This window comes from Phymastichus coffea, unplaced genomic scaffold, assembly GCF_024137745.1.
Source record: "Phymastichus coffea isolate CEN01 unplaced genomic scaffold, Cenicafe_Pcof_1.1 PCOF00120, whole genome shotgun sequence".
Lineage (NCBI taxonomy): Eukaryota > Metazoa > Arthropoda > Insecta > Hymenoptera > Eulophidae > Phymastichus > Phymastichus coffea.
This window is the reverse complement of record NW_026706931.1, coordinates 612157-630897: the sequence shown is the minus strand read 5'-3', so window position 1 is coordinate 630897 and position 18741 is coordinate 612157. Positions and strand designations below refer to the sequence as shown.

General features: G+C 42.5%; 4 protein-coding genes across 6 annotated transcripts; 2 read left to right on the top strand and 2 right to left on the bottom strand.

The window, feature by feature from the left end:
• Positions 1–58: 58 nt before the first annotated feature.
• On the bottom strand, positions 59–2698 carry LOC131671195 (thymidylate kinase). The gene is made up of 3 exons (XM_058947447.1): positions 2393–2698; positions 1864–2023; positions 59–696 (listed from the first exon to the last, which is right to left on the bottom strand). Exons 1-3 carry the CDS (start codon positions 2514–2516, stop codon positions 351–353), a joined length of 630 nt encoding a protein of 209 aa, XP_058803430.1. The 5' UTR covers positions 2517–2698; the 3' UTR covers positions 59–350.
• A 162-nt stretch (positions 2699–2860) lies between these two features.
• Positions 2861–6215, top strand: LOC131671169 (prolyl endopeptidase). The gene is made up of 11 exons (XM_058947408.1): positions 2861–3244; positions 3310–3533; positions 3592–3779; positions 3841–4066; positions 4153–4513; positions 4581–4763; positions 4833–4946; positions 5007–5155; positions 5238–5450; positions 5523–5850; positions 5980–6215. The coding sequence occupies exons 1-11, from the start codon at positions 2924–2926 to the stop codon at positions 6046–6048; spliced, it is 2376 nt and encodes a 791-aa protein (XP_058803391.1). The 5' UTR covers positions 2861–2923; the 3' UTR covers positions 6049–6215.
• Positions 6216–6636: 421 nt separating this feature from the next.
• On the top strand, positions 6637–15248 carry LOC131671167 (protein bicaudal C). Of its 3 annotated transcripts, XM_058947406.1 has the most exons (15): positions 6653–6887; positions 7406–7694; positions 9552–9592; positions 10622–10691; positions 11324–11403; positions 11491–11706; positions 11775–12032; positions 12118–12336; positions 12417–12735; positions 12824–13270; positions 13345–13458; positions 13524–13789; positions 13861–14083; positions 14168–14287; positions 14360–15248. In XM_058947406.1, the coding sequence occupies exons 2-15, from the start codon at positions 7445–7447 to the stop codon at positions 14482–14484; spliced, it is 2748 nt and encodes a 915-aa protein (XP_058803389.1). In that variant the 5' UTR covers positions 6653–6887; positions 7406–7444; the 3' UTR covers positions 14485–15248. The 3 variants fall into 3 exon arrangements, with proteins under 3 accessions (XP_058803388.1, XP_058803387.1, XP_058803389.1); XM_058947405.1 differs by having other exon boundaries at positions 6637–6887; positions 12824–13264; positions 14168–15248; XM_058947404.1 differs by having other exon boundaries at positions 6643–6887; positions 14168–15248.
• On the bottom strand, positions 14907–17975 carry LOC131671168 (peroxisome biogenesis factor 2). The gene has a single exon (XM_058947407.1). It carries the CDS (start codon positions 17702–17704, stop codon positions 16850–16852), a length of 855 nt encoding a protein of 284 aa, XP_058803390.1. The 5' UTR covers positions 17705–17975; the 3' UTR covers positions 14907–16849.
• Between the last annotated feature and the right edge of the window lie 766 nt (positions 17976–18741).

The window sequence follows — 18741 nt, the reverse complement described above, 5'->3', positions numbered from 1 at the left end:
CTTCTTACTTCCAGCCGAGGCAAGCGGACTAGACGTTTAATTGAATTGGAAGGCTGATACAGCAACGTTACACTTTTATTGAGCGCCTCTGGCCAACGAAGCAACTTGTTATTGCGACAGGAAAATATAGCTTTCAATCGGTTTACATCTCCAATATCAGATAAGCCGACTATCTCTTTGCCTAGCTTATACATCGTAATAACAGACATCAAAGCAGACGCGCGCAAAGCCACGTAACTGGAAGCTCCGGCAAAGCCTGTAGGTGCAAACTTTCCTTCTCGGCACACTCGAATGTATGCGTACGCCGAAACAGCGGAGATCAGTTGGCGCGCACTTGCAAGCGCACCAATTCAAGATTCGTAAAGTTTGCCAATGAGCTTGTCCTTGCACTCGCCGATTGTGGCGAGCACTCGCTCGAGGACGTCTTGGTGCATTTCCTCGACGGACTTGGTGGCGTCCACTCTGCTCCAGCGGAAGCAGGGGGCCAGCGCCTGGAAATTGGCCCTGACCTTGCGCTGCGTCTCGGTACGCTCGTACCGCTCGTCGCCCCAGCTAGCGCGGGTCTGCTGCACCTCCTCGGGCACGTCCAGGTAGAACACCAAGTCGGGCGCTGGCAGACCGCGGTCGAGGCCCTTGCACCACTCGAGCGAATGGTCGGTTGTCGCCGCGCCGTAGGCTGCTCCCGAGGCCGCGTATCTACGTCAACATTTTCTACGTTATGCGCCTCGTCGATCGAACGTATACTTTCAATGCAGTTGTCGCGCGCAACCCCAATCGGTCAACAAGCCACGAGCGAGCTAATGAGAAAAGTTTTTTTTTTGCCCTCAGTCCTACTCGGAGGCTGAATTGACCAGCGAGCTGTATAGACACCCACGCGACTGATAACGTGCAAATGACGGAATCAACAGGCCGACATAATTTGTCGAACAAATCCGCCAAAAGTTTTTTGTAGATTTAACTTTTGCAATTAGTTCGAGTGCAAATAAGAGCGCTCGAGCGCCAATAATTACAAAGTTTCAGCTAACCAGATACACCAAATAGCAAAGTTAAACCGAATCATTTTGTAAAGTCCTTCGTACCATAAATGAAATGCAAAGAGCCAGTAAGATATTTCAAAGTTGTTAGCTACGAGCTTGAGAAAGGAAGAAAAAAGGAACCGGTGAGGGCCAGGAGTCTGAGCGAACAAAAGGAACTCTCGAAAAATGTTGCCGTTGGAAAGTAATGGACCGATCGAGAGATGGCCGGTCAGTAAATTAAGAAAAGCAGCGCGCTGCACGTGTATAATTGAATAGCTGGGTGGTGAAGAAAAGAAAGTTAGCCGAGAGGAGAAAACAGCCAGTGATGTACTCGGTGAATTACGCCGCCCAAGCGGAAGAATGGCTACGGTCAAACTAAGTTTCACCGCTCTGGCGAGAATTAGTGTCCAGGAAAACGGAAAACTGAAAGACATTTTCGCTTGTGTTAAAGCACGTCGCTAACTTGTAAAAAGCCTACGCACCCGGCAAGTATTCACCAAGCGTGCGCTTTTACAGAATCAAGCCGATAACAATCTGTCTCTCTCGCTTTCTTTCTCACCACTTTCCCAATGGAGCTCTTTTATTCGGATTTTCATCCCCACGATATGTATATAACGAGATAGCTGAAATAAAAGTATGACGTCACTCGCAGAACGCGAAAACAGACTAGTTGCAAAAGAAAATTGACCCACCACAAGCCGTCTTAGCCACTGCTTACCCCTACGGGAATACTTCAGTCAAACTCTCGCATCAACTTGCTATATAGTTGGATATGATATGGCCCGTGCAGCGCTAGCAACTACGTGACAGTAACAAAACACAAAAATTGTAATAATTATTAGCGCACCGATCCACGACCAGCGTCGTTCCCTTTTTCAACGTCTGGCAGATGCTTTCCTCGCACTCCCATCGATTAGCAGAAAATAGCAGATGAACGGACTTAGGAGCGATTTCAATTTTTTTCAACAAATAGTCGTTAATAACTCCGCCGATGATTGTTGATCGATCTGGAAAAGAAAAGCGCAGTACATAGTAGTAATAGTTGTACATATTGGCATCAACTTTACACAGTAAAAGAAAGCGCATTTGAGAACGCGGTGAGAATGCCATCTGTTGTGAAATTTGAAAGTTACAAGCTGTTTCTACTGTATCCGCTTCGATTCTAATCTTTCGAAAATCGAATTGTCCACAATATAGATTTAATAGTTCTATAGAATTTTGAGGTATGAATGACCTTTAACTGTCTGTTAATCTTTCAAATATATTTGCCAGTAAACTACGCCTGTTTTCTTTTCTTTTTTATTATGATATGCAAGTTTTTAACGTCTTGCGTTCAATGATCGTAAATGTTTATTTGCAAATTGTTATCAACTTACCGGGAAACACTCGTTTTTCCGTGGAAATATTTCGTTTCTTGAGGGCTTCGAGTAGCATTGACACTTGCGTCGATTTTCCCGCCCGATCTAGTCCTTCCATAACGATGAAGGCTCCTCGCACCATTGTATGCTATTTTTGACGTTTAAAACACCAATTAAACTGATTGACTACTTCAAAGCGGCTGACTCTACAACAAATCAGCAATTTTAAGCTTATGTTACTCAATGTTGAATGTGATATAGCAGTAACAGACGCGAAAGCGTTGCAAATACCGGAAACACGCGCACAGCTCTATTTTATGTTTTCATTCAATATATTTGACAGCAGGTAAGTGCGATTAGTGTGGATCTCTACTTTACCGCGCTGTTATCCACCGGGTGTAGCATATATATATGGTATCATACGTGTGCGTCCGCTTATATTTGAGATAGATTATCTATATTTGTAGTAGTGCAAACAGTCTGTGCGCTAGTCAAGTAAAAGAAAACCGAAAAAATCCCATTTATTTTGCTGATAGTGCGTATTATTCAATGTTTAATCACCTCAGTGGGTTTCGAATTACGCTTAAAAAATTTAGTACAAGACCATTGGCTATTCATTGTAACAAAATTGCATTGGAGCTTGGAAAATTAGAGCGATTTTGTGCGCCCGGTACTTTTCTAACCTCTCGGTTTACCGCACTACCTCAGCTTTGTCGATGTCAGTGTTATTATTCCACAAATAAACTTTCGTCAATAAAGAGTGTAATCGACGATAAATCGAATTGCTACAGTATGCCTTCTATGACAAAATTCAATTATCCGAAAGCTCGTCGTGACGAGACTGCCGTTGATGTTTATCATGGCGTTGAAGTAAGTTTAAGGAATGCAAAAGCTCTTGCTGATCGTATAAACATCTTAAAATGCAATGATTCTAGGTTCCAGATCCGTACAAATGGCTTGAAGATCCAGATGCTGAAGAAACAAAAGCATACGTTGATGCCCAAAATGCAATCAGTTTACCATTTATTCATGCCTGTCCTAAACGCCAAGCAATTCATAATCGCCTAAAGCAACTTTGGGACTTTCCAAAATATTCATGTCCATCTAGAGAAGGAGACAAGTATTATTTTTTTATGAACACAGGATTACAAAATCAAAGGTAACTTTTGTTGAAGTAGCTTGTTTTGACTACGCGATAATATAAATTGTTTTTACAGTGTTTTGTATGTACAAAACTCCTTGGATGGAGAACCAAAAGTTTTTCTTGATCCAAATACCTTTTCCGATGATGGCACTGTAGCTATATCTGATGGACAATTTAGTGAAGATGGGAGCATATATGCCTATGGCTTATCATCTAGTGGGTCAGACTGGAAAAAGATTCATTTTATAAATGCTAAAACTGGCAAGTTATTTTTAAAATTGCTTGATTCATGATTCAAATATTAAATTTACCTCAATTGTAGGTAAAAAGTATCCTGAAGTATTGGAGAAAGTTAAGTTCTCATCAATAAGCTGGACTCATGATAATAAAGGTGTTTTTTATGCTTTATATCCTGACCATGCTGAAAAATCTGATGGTTCTGAAACTGTTCTCAATAAAAACCAGAAAGTATATTATCATAAAGTGGGATCACCTCAAACAGAAGATGTTTTAGTGGTGGAATTTCCTGAACACCCACAATGGAGAATGTTTGTATAGTTTCTTTAAACTTTAGGACAAAAGTAAATTTTTTTCAATATAATTTCAATAACTTGTAATGATGATTTGTTAACAGATCGGCAGAAGTTACGGATTGTGGTAGATGGCTAATTGTTTCACCACAGCTAGAGTGTCAAGATAACATGGTTTTCTTCACCAAGTTAAATCCCAATGAAGAAATAAAAGGAAAACTGAAGCTAACTGAAGTAATTGGTACTCTAGAAGCTGATTATGATTATGTAGCTAATTTTGGTACAAGAGCTATTTTTAGAACAAACAAGAATGCTCCCAATTACAAATTGATTAGTATTGATTTGGAAAATTTTGAAAAAGGTAATTGGTCAGAATTAATCGCAGAGCATCCACGTAATGTTTTGAACTGGGCTTGTGCAGTTGACGGGGATAAGCTTGTTGTCTGTTATCTGGAAGATGTTAAGGTATGTTACAAAAAAATTTTCTGGAAAAATATTAAGATTAGTTGAATAAAGAAAATTTCACTTTCAGAGTATATTAGGCGTATATAGTTTAGAAACTGGAAAGTTACTTAAGCAGTTACCTCTTGATGTCGGAACCATTGTTGGCTTTTCTGGAGACAAAAAGTATTCAGAAATATTTTACAAATTTACGTCGTTTTTAACTCCTGGAATTATTTATACTGTAGATCTTAAAAAAGAAGAACTGCCAAAGGTAATGAAATTTACTTTTAAATGTAGATACTTTTTTGTGTATATATGAAATAATGTACAATGTTTACAGGTGTTCAGAGAAATCAAAGTCAATGACTTTGATGCTAGCTTATACAAAACTGCTCAAATCTTTTATCCTAGTAAAGATGGAACAAAAATTCCAATGTTTATTATAACCAAGAAAGTAAGTTTTGATATTAAAATCTATATTTTTGAAATAAATATCAAAATTTTATTTCCATAGGATGTTGTATTAGATGGTTCGTCTCCTTGTTTGCTTTATGGATATGGAGGCTTCAATGTTAGCATTCAACCTGCATTTAGTGTCACAAGACTAGTCTTTTTACAGCACCTTAATGGTATTGTGGCTATTCCAAACATTCGTGGTGGAGGGTAAGTTTGACACATTTGAAATTTTGATGTTCCAACGTTGAAAATCTTTTGTAGCTGAAAACATTTTCAATTGTATTCTTAGGGAATATGGTGAAAAGTGGCACAATGGCGGTCGTTTTAGTAACAAACAAAACGTCTTTGATGATTTCCAATGTGCCGCAGAATACTTGATTGAAAATCGGTATACTTCAGCCAAGAAGATAATAATTCAAGGTGGCAGTAATGGAGGGTTGTTGGTAGCAGCATGCCTTAACCAAAGGCCTGACTTGTTTGGTGCTGCTATTGCTCAAGTTGGGTAAGATTGAAGAAATTTATATTCCTGCTAAAATAATATTCCTTTGTAATAATTAATCTCGTTTCATTGTAGAGTGATGGATATGTTAAAGTTTCACAAATTCACAATTGGATATTGCTGGACATCAGATTACGGCTCTGCCGATGATCCTGAGCATTTCAAAGCTTTAATTAAATATTCGCCTCTACATAACGTCAAACCGCCAAAAGACGGAGGTCAATACCCGGCGACGTTGTTACTTACTGCAGACCATGATGATCGCGTTGTTCCTCTGCATAGTTTGAAACTAATTGCAACGTTACAACACGAAATCGGACAATTGCCGCAGCAAACCAACCCTTTACTAATTAGGCTTGACGTCAAAGCCGGGCACGGTGTAGGAAAACCAACCTCAAAAGAGGTATTTCATAATTTTTAGTACTTTTCACTTTACATTAAGGGTGCACACAATTGTAATTAATCTATTTTTTCTTATTTCTGTCCTTCCTTTTCCTTTCACTGCAATTGTCGAAATTTCGAAAATTTTTAGATTGAAGAGTATACCGACATTTTGGCGTTTATAGTTCAAACGTTGAATCTTGATTTCAAAGAAGTATAAGTGAAACTGCATTTATATTTCGCAATTGATTAAAACAGAAAATATTTATTCTTGACTGCAAGATGTTACATTTCTTCATCGCAAGGTTCATGGATATTCTTGTCTATTCTTATACTTGTGAACGTAATGTATTGTTTGAGTATAGAAAGTTTTCGTTTTGCAATAAATTAAAAATTAATTTGATAATTCGCTTGTTGACTATTGCCGCGAGAAAAGAAAACGTCGACCTTGTTCCATATCCCCCCTGAAAATTAACAGGATTGAGAGTGAAGCATGCTTGCAGTAGACTGTGATATTGCAAGTCAAATAATATCGATACTCTTGCACACGCATCACCTTGAAGTAAGAAGGAAATTCGTTGCGGCCGAGACCTTGGAGCAATGTTTGACAACAATCGGATCATCGAGCAGAGACCAATTTGGAAGTTGCGGGTAAGTATATGATGTATCTTGGGACGCTGCACCTGGAGGACAGTGTTGAAAGCGCGAAGAGGCCAATGACCAGCAAAGCCCCCACTTGTCGAGTTTCGGTTTTCGCGAGTCAAGCACGTGCGCACTGGCAGCAACAGCAGGAGCACGCGTCCTATCCTATCATCGTCGTAGGCGCTGCTGGGCAGCTCTGTTTGTGTGTGGAGAGAGATAGAAAGAGAGAGAGAGAGAGAGAGAGAGAGAGAGAGAGAGAGAGAAAGAAAAGAGCGCGCCACTTGGTCCTCGAGTCCGTGCTCACTTTTCGGGCCGCCGGTGAGAGACGCGCACCGCCGCCCAGAACGACTCACAGGGAGCATTGACACCACCTGCAGGACAAGACTCTTCTCGTTAGGGCGGCGCACCATCAGAAAGGTATGCGTCCTCATGATTTATTTGCGTTATGAGTGCTAGTGCGCGGACGAAGATGTCGTTGCTTTTCGACGGAATTCTCGCCGACGCTCTCGATGTATACCGCGTGCCGGTAGCCCTTCCGATTGTTCAATTACACAGTGACGTCGAACATCGCGCGAAGACCGTTGGTAAACATTTTTGTCAATATTTTTGTGGCCGTGTTGTAGGCGTCGTGTTAGTGCAATTAACTAGCTCGATCCGGCCGTTAAAGTGCGTGGAAGTCCAAGCGACGCTATAATGATGCTATCTTTCGAAAAATCATCGGCCAATCGGCAATGCACTGGCTTCGATTTAACCGCCCAATCGCGCGTAAATCGAGGGATGTGTCGCTGACTCGTACGTATCGGAAGCAATTCAAATTACATAACGTACACAACAACTGAAATTTCGACGAGCCGATCGGTGTTCCGTAACCTTGACATTGAGCGTTAAAAAAAAGGGAAAGAGCTTGTTCTCACAAGTGCGTTTGCGTTTTGCAGGAATTTTACGTGCAGCACGAATCAGAACAACTCTTCAAGATGCGTCCGCTGGATCTGTTTCAAAAAGATCGCCCGCAGGAGACGCTGCTGAAGGAGCGACGGCTGGACGCTATGTCCGAGACGTCCGAGGGTACCACCACCACGGGCACGAGCATCTCCGGCAAGTCGAGCCTCGACAACGCCGACGATCTACGGGACCTGGCCGCCGTCCTCGGCATCGCCAACCCCGACGAAGTCGAGCAGGAACGCTTCCGCGTCGACCGCCGCAAGCTTGAGCAGATGCTGCTGGGTGAGTTCAACCCTTTGAGCGTTTCTCTTTTGCGATGTTCACCATCGAGCCTTCCTTCGCAACAACGTACTCGAGGCGCGAGCGAGTGTCAGTGGAGTAAAAGGGGAAGAAAGTTATACGTAATAGCGCAAGCGTACACTCGATGTCCTCTTGTTTGTAAATAACATTGGCAACCCTGAGAGGCGTATGAGCGCGTACGAATTTTCGATACGCCGGCAAAAACATCTCGTCGGGAATTTTTCCACTCGATCTTCGTCTTTGATTTTTGTCTTGTTTTCGGGCGAGCGTTCGGCTTGCTCATTGAAACGATGCAAACGGTGCGAGCGGCCGTCGACGGTGACCAGCGCTGTGAATTCGAAAACCGATCGATGTAACAAGTCGAACGAACTTGGCGCAACAGATGCTCCCGAACTCGAGGAAACACGGCAGTCTCGCTACAGGCCAGTGTGTACTCGCAAATACGAAATTAGTACGTCGTAAGGGAAATAGATGTTGACTCGAGGCGATTGTAGCATAATCGTAGAGCGCGCGATGTTTTGATGCGGAGTCAATGACCACGCCGGGATAACATGAAAATTTTAGTGTAGGTCGACGACATATACGCCGCTGCGAAAAGCCTCGAATCTGTTTTCAAATGTGCGAGCAACGGTGCCCAAGCACTTCGCTATAAATTATCAATGCTTTCGCGGGTAATAAAATTCAAGACTTTCCATCAGCTTTCCATTATTCCAATCGGTCCTGGTTAAATAATAGTCAAATCTTGTCCGCTCTCTTGTCCCTGCCATTGATATCGAATCTCTTTTATTCCCATTTGCATTGTTCAGAAAGTTATTAACAAAAAATTAAAAGAAAATACCATTTTTAGGGTAAGGAAATTCGAATAAAACGGGTTCAGTGTAATAAAATCGTTTGTGAGGGTGGAAGCGTAGACGAGCATTAGAGCATCAGGGATGCAAGGCTAATTGGTCTTGACGATTCGAAGAGCAGAATGCAGTGGGGGTATCTGGAAAGGAGGCTGAGCGTAAATTAAGCCATTGTTTGCGGGCTTGTAATCTAGGCATCGGTGATCGTCTGGCGTGGCATAGGTACATGGACCCGCCTTCTCCCCTCCCTTCTCTGACTGTAACTGCAAACAGTAGCCGAGCACGTGCAGCTCTGCAGACGACAGTTGCTGTCCGACTGTCAGCAGGCGCGCATCGGTGCACTGCCGGTTTAGTTCATTTCGGTTCGCCGAGCTGTCCGTATCGCTCTTGTGTTCGTCCGTGTTCATCCGTGTTCACTGTTCAACCATGTTCTCAAACATGCTTCTGTTCGCTCTCGCTGACATCCCATTGCTCCGAGGGATGAACGCGTTCGACCTGCGAGTCGAGCTTCATCCAGTGAATTTAAACATACCACAACAAGATCCCCCAACTATACCAAATACTTACCATACTGAGCCATTCACTTACAGTACTGTGTGAAACACTAATTCTACTGTGCCAAATACTAACTCTACTGTGCGAAACAGTTACCATAATGAGCCAAAAACTTACAGTACTGTACGAAACATTAACTCTACTGTGCGAAACAGTTACCGTGCTGAGCCAAAAACTTACAGTACTGTGCGAAATAGTTACCGTACGGAGCCAAAAACTTACCGTACTGTGCGAAAAAAATACCGTACTGTACGAAACACCTTTCGTATTGTGCCAAACAACTACTCAACTGGGCCAAATACTTACCGAACTGTGCAAAACACTTACGGTACTGTGCCGAACAACTACTCGACTGCGCCAAACTTTTGGCCAAGTGTGCTAAACAATTACCATGCTGAGCCAATAATTTACCCATCTGTGCGCCTTGAATTGTTCGCAGGTGACAGCACCGGCGAGAGCGCCGACATGTTCTTCCACAAGGTAAGACGCCCACAATCATCTGCTTATCACCGCGGTTTCTACGGAAAATCGCTATCGCGCTCGCTCTCATGACACTACGCGTAACGTATACGAGTGCGCGGCCGGTTGCGTAAACAGCGCAGCTGGAAATACGTGATGTGCGGCCGCTGCTCGGCCATTCGGCGTGGCGGTGGCGGCGGCGGCGGCATTGGTGGCTGCTGCGGCGGCGGCGCACGACGACGGCGACGACGGCGCGATTATTTATAGAGAGGCTTAGTTAAATACGGCTGCAGGCCCGACGAGCCGTCGTCGTCGTCGCGGCAGTACGGCACTCGGCGACGACGACACGTGTCCGGCGCTCGGTTGCGCCGATTATGCAAGCGAGCGCGCACTTTTGATGCAAATACCGGCCGCCCGTCCGTCCGTCCGCTCGAGCGCTCGGCGACGCCGAACAGCGCTGCGCTGTGCAGCAACACCCCGGCATACCGGTTTCGTCTCCGCCGCGGAGCGCCAAATCTAGCCACGCTCTCGGCTGGCCTCGCCAAATCCTATCGCTTTAGCCGCACCATGTGAGGACTCGACCGGCCACTGTAAGTAGCTCTTGCTTTTTCGTCGCTCCGACCGCGAGCGCGTTCGGGAGGGAAAACGAGCCGAGCGAACGACGCGCGAATCTCTGATTCGGCGTTGCGTAAGCCGCCGATCGACCTTAGAATAATATCGACAAATTGACGCTGCGCGCTTTTTTTCTTTTCGCGTTTCCTCGCCGTCGCCGCTAGCGCAACAATTTTCTGCGGCGATAATGGCGCACCAGCGGCGACTCGCCGGCGTCGATAATGGCCGGTCGTTTGTTTTTTGCGCGCGAGCCGGTCCGCGCGTCGGCTTTGCATCGCCGCAGTTATCAGCCTCCTCGGCAGCGCCGTCACCGGCGTCTAGCGAAGGTCGCCGCGCGACCGCCGTGCGACCGCCGTGCGACCGCCGTGCGCGCGCCCAGTCCACATCCGAGTCCGACTATACTTAACGCCATGCTTGCGCGCGTGTGTGTGCTTGCAGGTCATGGAGGATACCAACACCTACATCACATGGCCGAGTAGATTGAAGATCGGCGCCAAATCCAAAAAGGGTAAGAAACACATCTCACATCTGTCCGTGCCTTGCCTCGCGCGATACGAGCGCGTGCTTTATCGGCGTATACGCGCGCTGGCCGTGCGGCGTTGACGTATTTTTCCGCCGAGCGAGCGGTTCCTCGCGCCTCCTCGCGCCTCCTCGCTTTTCGGCGACTCGCGCGACACCTCCGCCGCGCCGCACGTTCCACGTGCTCCGTGGCTCGGACTTTCACTCGGGCGGACGGCATTCGCCAGTCGAGCGACTGTTCCTCTGCTCGGCTATGCGCCGATCCGCGCCTTTCGTTCCGCTCGTGCGTCACACCGTCCGTCCACTCGACTTTTCGCTCGGTGCGGCCAAACTTCGACTCTAATCGAGCCTCTGCACTTGTTTGCACGACGCGACTCGGCTTGCTCTTCTTATTTAATCTCCGCTTATTCCAGCTACGCGGCTCTCCCGCGCTCATCAATTACGTATTCCTTATCTCTCTGCCAACTCCGATAATGCCTCGCAAAAATCCTGCTATTATGTGTTTCCAGTGCAGTTAAAGTGTTCTCAAAGATTGTGCTAGTTGTGCCGCGGCTCCGTTCACCCGACGTTTCACGTTTATGGCCTCGATGCCAATTGCTAACGCGATATTTTTTCATGCAGATCCCCACGTAAAGGTCGCCGGTCTCCCGGACAACATTCAAATGGCCAAAGATCAAATAACCCAGGTTCTCGACACACGAGTGAGTATTCGCTTTCCAACTGGACACCCGACGTTGATCGCTCGAGTTGCATAACCGCTTGCTGATGCATATCTTTTTTCCTCGTAGCAAAATAACCGAGTGACGATGAAACTGGATGTCAGTTATACTGATCACTCCCACATAATCGGTAAAGGCGGCTTGACCATTAAAAAAGTCATGGAAGAGACCAGCTGTCACATTCATTTCCCTGACAGCAATCGCAGTAACCATCAAGAAAAGAGCAACCAAGTGTCCATCGCTGGCGACATGGATGGCGTCGAGAGGGCTCGAGCTCGAGTCCGGGTAAGTTCACGAAGTTACATCCAAATTCGAGCAATTTCACTCACGCGATCTGCCTCGTGCATTTGCAGAACCTGACCCCCCTCATCTTCTCGTTCGAACTGCCAGTCATGGGCAATTCGCAACTTGCTATGGCGGCCAACGTCACGCCGTTCTCCAACTCCCCATACATTGCCAAGATCGAGGAAAAGTACAACGTTCAAGTCATGTTTCGAACGAGACCCAAACTCCACGCCACCCTTGTCGTTATCAAGGGCTGCGAATGGGAAGTTTCCAAGGTCAAGGAGGCCACTGTACTCCTTATCCATCACATGTGCGAAAATCTAGCGGTAAGTTTATAGGGAATCGCGACTTTTGGAACAATAAACACATTTGGTCGTCCAAATTAATCCGCTCGTTTCATTTTTATTATAGAGTCAGATCCAAGTGCAAATGTCGATGGAGATTTCACCCCAACATCACAGTGTGGTGCTGGGTAATAAAAGCAATAATCTCAAGCAGATAATGCAACGTACCGGCACACAAATTATGTTTCCCGACGCAGGCGACCCAAACATACCAAGCCTGAAGAAGAGTAACGTCACCATTACCGGCTCCATCCACAATGTATACTTGGCGAGGCAACAGTTGGTTGTACGTATTTTTTAAGCTAGCTCATGCTCTCGGACAGTCGTAACTGTGATTGCCTAACTGACAATGATTTTGTTACACAGGGATCTTTGCCACTGGTTTTGATGTTTGATTTGCCGGAAAAATCTATCAACTCCGTCATGACCGACGATGTAGCACGGCTGATGCAAACTCTTGACGTTTACATAAACGTACGCCACAAGCCAAAACAAAGCACTCTATCGATTGTAGTTAAGGGCATCGAGAGAAATGCTAGTAATATTTACGAGGCTAGAAGACAACTCTTAGGTTTGGACGAACCTAAGGTCATTGCTGATATTCCTCAGACTTATCTCGCGCCCAACTCGACAAGCTTTATCTTACAAGGAGGAACTACATCGTTGGGCCCTTTCATCATCAACGGTTAGTACACGTCTCTCAAATGATCAGTACCGTAGTCCTTAAATTATTCTAATCTAATAATGATCTTTCTTGATCAATTGCCTTTTAGAAAACATCCCGAGTCCCAGCCTGAACTCAAATACTCCACCGCCTCCGCCGCCGCCGCCCCAGTCGCAGCCACCCTTCTGCGGTATCTCGACATCGTCGACGATGCCAACGCCATCAAATAATTCCATTAATTTCCCAGCTACGTGGGGGTTGGCTCCAATGCCACCATCCTTATTTTCTCCCCTTACCTTGCATCCAAATCACCTCACTCCGACTTATGCCTATCCGCCGCATCTCAGTCACCTGTTGACAATGCATCAGCAACAGCAGCAACAACAGCAGCAGCAACAACAACAGCAGCAGCAACAACAGGCCATGCACAATGCCAGCAAATTGATGGGACTCGGAGCACATATGCATACTGCAAACACTGCTATGTTCAATGGTTCTTTGCTGAGCGGCATGAAGAATGGCTTCTTTGCTCACGATAATAACAAGGAAGGTAGTGGTTAGTACACATTTTTCTTGTCCGCGCAGTTCAACCGAATGATTATTGTATTAATACTAATTTAAACTTTTTAGCATTTTCCTCCATCAGCAGCGTCTCAAGTTCTATGTCGAGCCCTGCTCTGAGTCCTCGAAATGTATCTCCAATCGATCCATGCACACAATTCGCTGATGTCAACACTAATATAGGTAAATAATAATTATTAAGTTGACTGCGATATGTTACGAGACCCTGATTGTCATTTTATTTTCAGACTTATCAAATGTACTTTCTGAACTGACTCTCACCAATAGTGCTCGGACAACGAGCAATGAACAGAAACCGACACATCTTGATATGCAGTCTAACCTGCAAGATTTTTCAAATATGACGTTCGATTTGGAACAAAAAAAACTTATGGCTGTCAAGGCCATGCAAATTAAACCGAATTCTAATGAATTTAGAGTTCCTACATCAGTTTGGTCAGGATATGGATTGAGTCAAACAACTCCTGCCATTGGAACTGTCGAAACTAACATTGTTGGTATCTTTTTTCTTGTGTACGATTATCTTATAGTTTGAAATCATATCGATATAAATTTTTTTTGCAGACTTCGTTCGATCAAACGTCGTCCTTATGGAAAGATTCGCCAACGTCTACGCAAGACTATGGCGTGACGTCCACCAAGGATGAGAGCTCCAATAACACCATCACTGGATTGACGTCTAATTACCTCGACCATACGTCTAGCTTCCAAATAAAAAAGATTACCACTCAAAATCACACCGATCTACCAAGTCTGCTCACCAGTGTGGGTCTTGAAAAATATATTCGTAAGTTTTTTCTTATATTGGCAATAATTTGTGCTTTGGCTTTGCATGCTTTTATTAATACACCCAATAACTTCCCCACTCCAGGCCTATTTACATCTCATGAAGTTGATATGGCTACATTTACCTCGCTTGCAGAAAAAGATCTCTGTGAGATCGGTATTGTCGCTTGGGGAGCTCGACGCAAAATAATGCTTTTAATATCTGGTGGGTACTTTTTTTTATGTCAAAAGTACATTATTAGTTATCCGTTCTACATACTTATTATACCAATTACAGAATTAAACAAACGAACAAGTTCGTTTTCCGGAAGTGCAGCTCCAGGAGCAGAAAGAAAATTAGCGGCATCGGGAACGCCAACAACACCCGTTCGAAAAAATAGTCTCGAAAGCAGTGCTTGGTAACTGTTTTTTCTTAATAGTGCGAAGGACGACTCTGTTACGTGATTCTTGTTCTATGTTATATATTTTGGAAGTTTGATGCATTTTTTGCTTTATCTTGCTTCACAGAGACACTAGTCCTACGATTATATCCTACTTCGATATTATTTTTTTTTCTTTTTTTTTGCACGCATTTATTCTTTGGAGCGCCCGGGAGGTGCGATTTAGGTGTAAGTGGCAGAAGAAAGTTTTTTTATTATTTCTGCTTATTGTTGTACGCACGCGTAACGATTGAATCTGTTCTCCGTTGCGCACGTTCACCTATCAACGATATTCGTTGCATCCACAAAGTGAAAACGAAATTATTGAAAAAAATAAAATTCTCGATTTGTCATCGAGAGACAAAAAAAATATAAAAAATATTGTTAAAGTGGATGCACGTGTAAATCCCTAAGAGAGAGAGAGAGAGAGAGAGAGAGAGAGAGAGAGAGAGAGAGAGAGAGAGAGAGAGAGAGAGAGAGAGAGAGACAGGCAGACAGGCAGACAGGCAGGCCGAGAGAAGGGAAAGAGCGAAAAAGAGTTTAACGAAGTGAGAGGGAGAGGGAGAGAGGGAGCGAGAGAGAGAGAGAGAGAGAGAGAGAGAAGAGAGAGAGAGAGAGAGAGAGAGAGAGAGAGAGAGAGAGAGAGAGAGAGAGAGAGAGAGAGACGGACAAACAGACATAGAACACAGATGCATTGACGCTGCGAGTATGCGTGACATATTAAGGCGCATGGGATTGTGCTAAATACGTCAAAGTCGACTTTGAATTACGCATTTGCGTATTTGTCTGTGATGATGAGAGAACGTTCTAGTTGTTATACTACTAATAAGATAAGAGAGCTTATTCCTAAAGAGTTAAGGGTAGAATTTAAGAATAATTAGCGGTGTAGGCAAACCAAACATGAATATTCAGCAGACTTATTAAAATCTTGTAAAACAACCATAAAGCGTCACAATTTCTGTGTTCTCGTGCTACTCTGTGCCCTTCTAGAAGGCTGATCAATTTTTTTTTCTTTTTTTTTGGAAATGTATTCTGGAATTCATTGACCACGGCATTTATCATCGTTAAAGTATCTAAATTATTTATAATTTATTGTCGACGAATTACAAGTGTTTTTTAAAATGATGTAAAAGCCGGTATCACTTTGATTTTTAATATGTATTTATCAGTACTTGTTACTAGTATAACTTGAATAGTAATATTTTAAAGGACCAAAGTATTACTCTTTTAACTCTTTCTTTACTGAGCTCTCTCTGTCTCTTGTCTTTTTTTCACACATGTACGCGCTTTAACACGCTCAGCATTATTTATACTTCTATATTATATATACACAAGTTGTTATAAATTATTGAATTTTAAAATATTTTTTTCAAATTTTTTCGAATGTAACGTTAGATGATGCTCACGTCAAAGTACATTGTGAATAACTTTGATGTTAAAATTCTGTCGTTTATGCCACAAAATAAATTTTGGAGCAGAATTTTTCGAGCATACCTAACGAATGATTTTATCGCTGAGAGTTGTTGACTAAGCTTGTACAGTTTTAAGCGTTAATCACTGTTGTTAAAGATTATTGAAATAATTATTGAGATGTTTCCGATCGAATTACGCGTGAACTTATTGCTCGTTAGTAACATAAAAGTGTGTCTATGTGATTGTTTGCGGACGTACTAGCGCTATTTTTTCTATTGGATAATTAATTGTTCATGCAAAAACAGCTGCTAAAGTTTCAAAAACAGTTATAACAAGTCCTGGATCATGTATTACTAATATGAATTTTTTTTTGTAAAAGTAGAGAATTGTTTGCTCTGATGTGCTTTTCGTTGAAGACTTGAGTCTGGAAATTAATTATATGCAGGAGTAGAATCAAATTTATAGAATAAAAATAATTAAGTATTAGCCTTAATGAGAGACTATCATTATTGAAGTATGCAATAATAGTACTGAGTTTATTAATAGTACATACAAGCCATAATTGTAAAAATTTTCATGTTATATAATAATGATTAGTTGTGGCCTACACCTATGTGAACCAACTGGAAATCTTGAGTAAAGCATTTTACAAGACTTGAAATGATATTTTAACAAAATATAATTACATATCCGATAGATATTTTGGTAAGCTCTCAAAGTAATGAAATGATTTGCATGAAATGAATAATGTGAGTGTATGTTTTTGTATGCCTGCTTGCCTACATGAAAACTTTACTTAAACATGATGTTGAATGCTTATATTATACCTTATACCTTTATTGATAATGAATGGTTTGATAGAATTAAAAACAAAAAAACATTTTTGTATCATTATTTTTAATAAAGTCATGAATTTATATAAAATAATTGAATATTCAACTTTTCATATTTGAGGAAAAAAGCTCTTCGTTACATACAGGACAATGATATGGATCTACCATGATAAAGAGGGCTTCTAAACAATAATAACAAAAGACATGAGAACAACCAGCCCATTTTGGTAAAATAGGTGATTCATTACAATATCCACACAAAGATGTCTTATTTAATCGATAAGATATCACAATTTTCTTTTCGTTTTTTTTTGGTATCCACAGGCGATTCCAGAATTTTTGAAAAAGACGTAAGTCTATCATGGGTAAGCTTATTGTAAACAACTCTATCAATCCGTGCCATAATAATTCTCTTGTCATATATGAATAGCCAATAGAACGGGGTTTATTCATTGTCGAAGATTGATTATGAATATTTAACAACTTTTCAATAAAGAGAGGTTGATTACCCAGGTGTAGAAAAAAGAAAGTCCAAATAAAATTTAATAAATGACAAAAATTGTCAATGTGCTCGATATAACTTCTGTATTTACTTCTTTTGTAACTAGATAATCTTGCAAACTTGGATAGAATAAAGTTTTCATTAATCAAGCGATCTCTCAAGTACTCTGGCACAGCCATTAGTGCAAAGAGGACTATAGCTTTTCTTCTGTCCAGATTTCTGTACGATAAGTTTAGTAGTCGTTGACCAAATGTAGAACTATTTGTCTTCAAAGAGAAGTTCCATATAAAATATTTGACAAGTACATCTATCTCTGGTCTCCATTTAACTATTTTGCCAGGGGCAAAGTATTTGGTTATTTCATTAACTTGAGTTCTCAGCACTTTATAAATCTCTTGATCCAGTTGTACAGCATCTATCTGATTGATGCGAGAAACAAATATAGATTTACTCATGTTGCTAAATTTTCAACTGTTAAATTGTTACTCAATTCTTCGATTGTAGAGGCAGTTGAAACGCTGTGTCCTACGATTCGGTTTGGGAACAATTGAGTACTAACGTTGGAATTAATTACGTCGGAATATCATTAAGTTAAAATTATTTTTGTTAAATGTACGCAAGTACCCATATACTTGTCGATTCACTCATTATAGCAGACGATGAAACTGCATTACTATAAAATAATAAGTATAATGACGTGATGGTGTATGACGTATGTATATCTTTTTAAGGTTACGTTTACACACTAGTCCATGTATACATATAATACATATAATTAATGTTTGTGGTACAGAAAAAAATGTTTTCATTCTACATAATTATATTCATCACGCCAGCTGAATCAGAATTGATTACCATTTTTGATAACTAAAAAAGAGCATTATAATTAGCAGTGAATTTTATATCGAGAACAATGAAGAAAAAATTTGTAAAACGCAGTTGATGAAAAAGTTATTCAAAGAAAAAGTAGCAGCATCTCTCTAAAATGGCCTGATTTACGAGTATCGATAAAATAAAAAAAGCAGTTTCTGGAGAAATCCTCTTAGTAAATCCAAGAGAATCGTATATATGGGGTCGCTTATCAGCCGGAATCTAGGTTGTTCGAAAAAGCCAGTTTTTAGCGCGCTCTTGGCTGCGACCAATAACGCGCTAGTTTCGACGCAGCGCTCGCGCGCGAAGGCGTGTCGTCGATCCCTTTGGCGCTTTACTCGCTTTTTTTTTACAGGCGGTACACATACACGCACACACACAGATGCCGCGGCAGCTCGCGGCTCGTCAAGTGCGCAAGTGCACGAAAGCGAGATGGAGCGACGGAAGCAGCAGCAAGCGGAGCAGTGCCGTAGCAGCAGTGAACGGAACAGTCAGTCTGAAGCGGAGAAGTGGTCGTGCGCTCGCCTGATAACGTCGCCGTCGAGAAGTTCGCTGAGAGAAAGAAAGAGAGAGAGAGAGAGAGAGAGAGAGAGAGAGAGCGCGGAGCAAGAGGGAGAGCGAG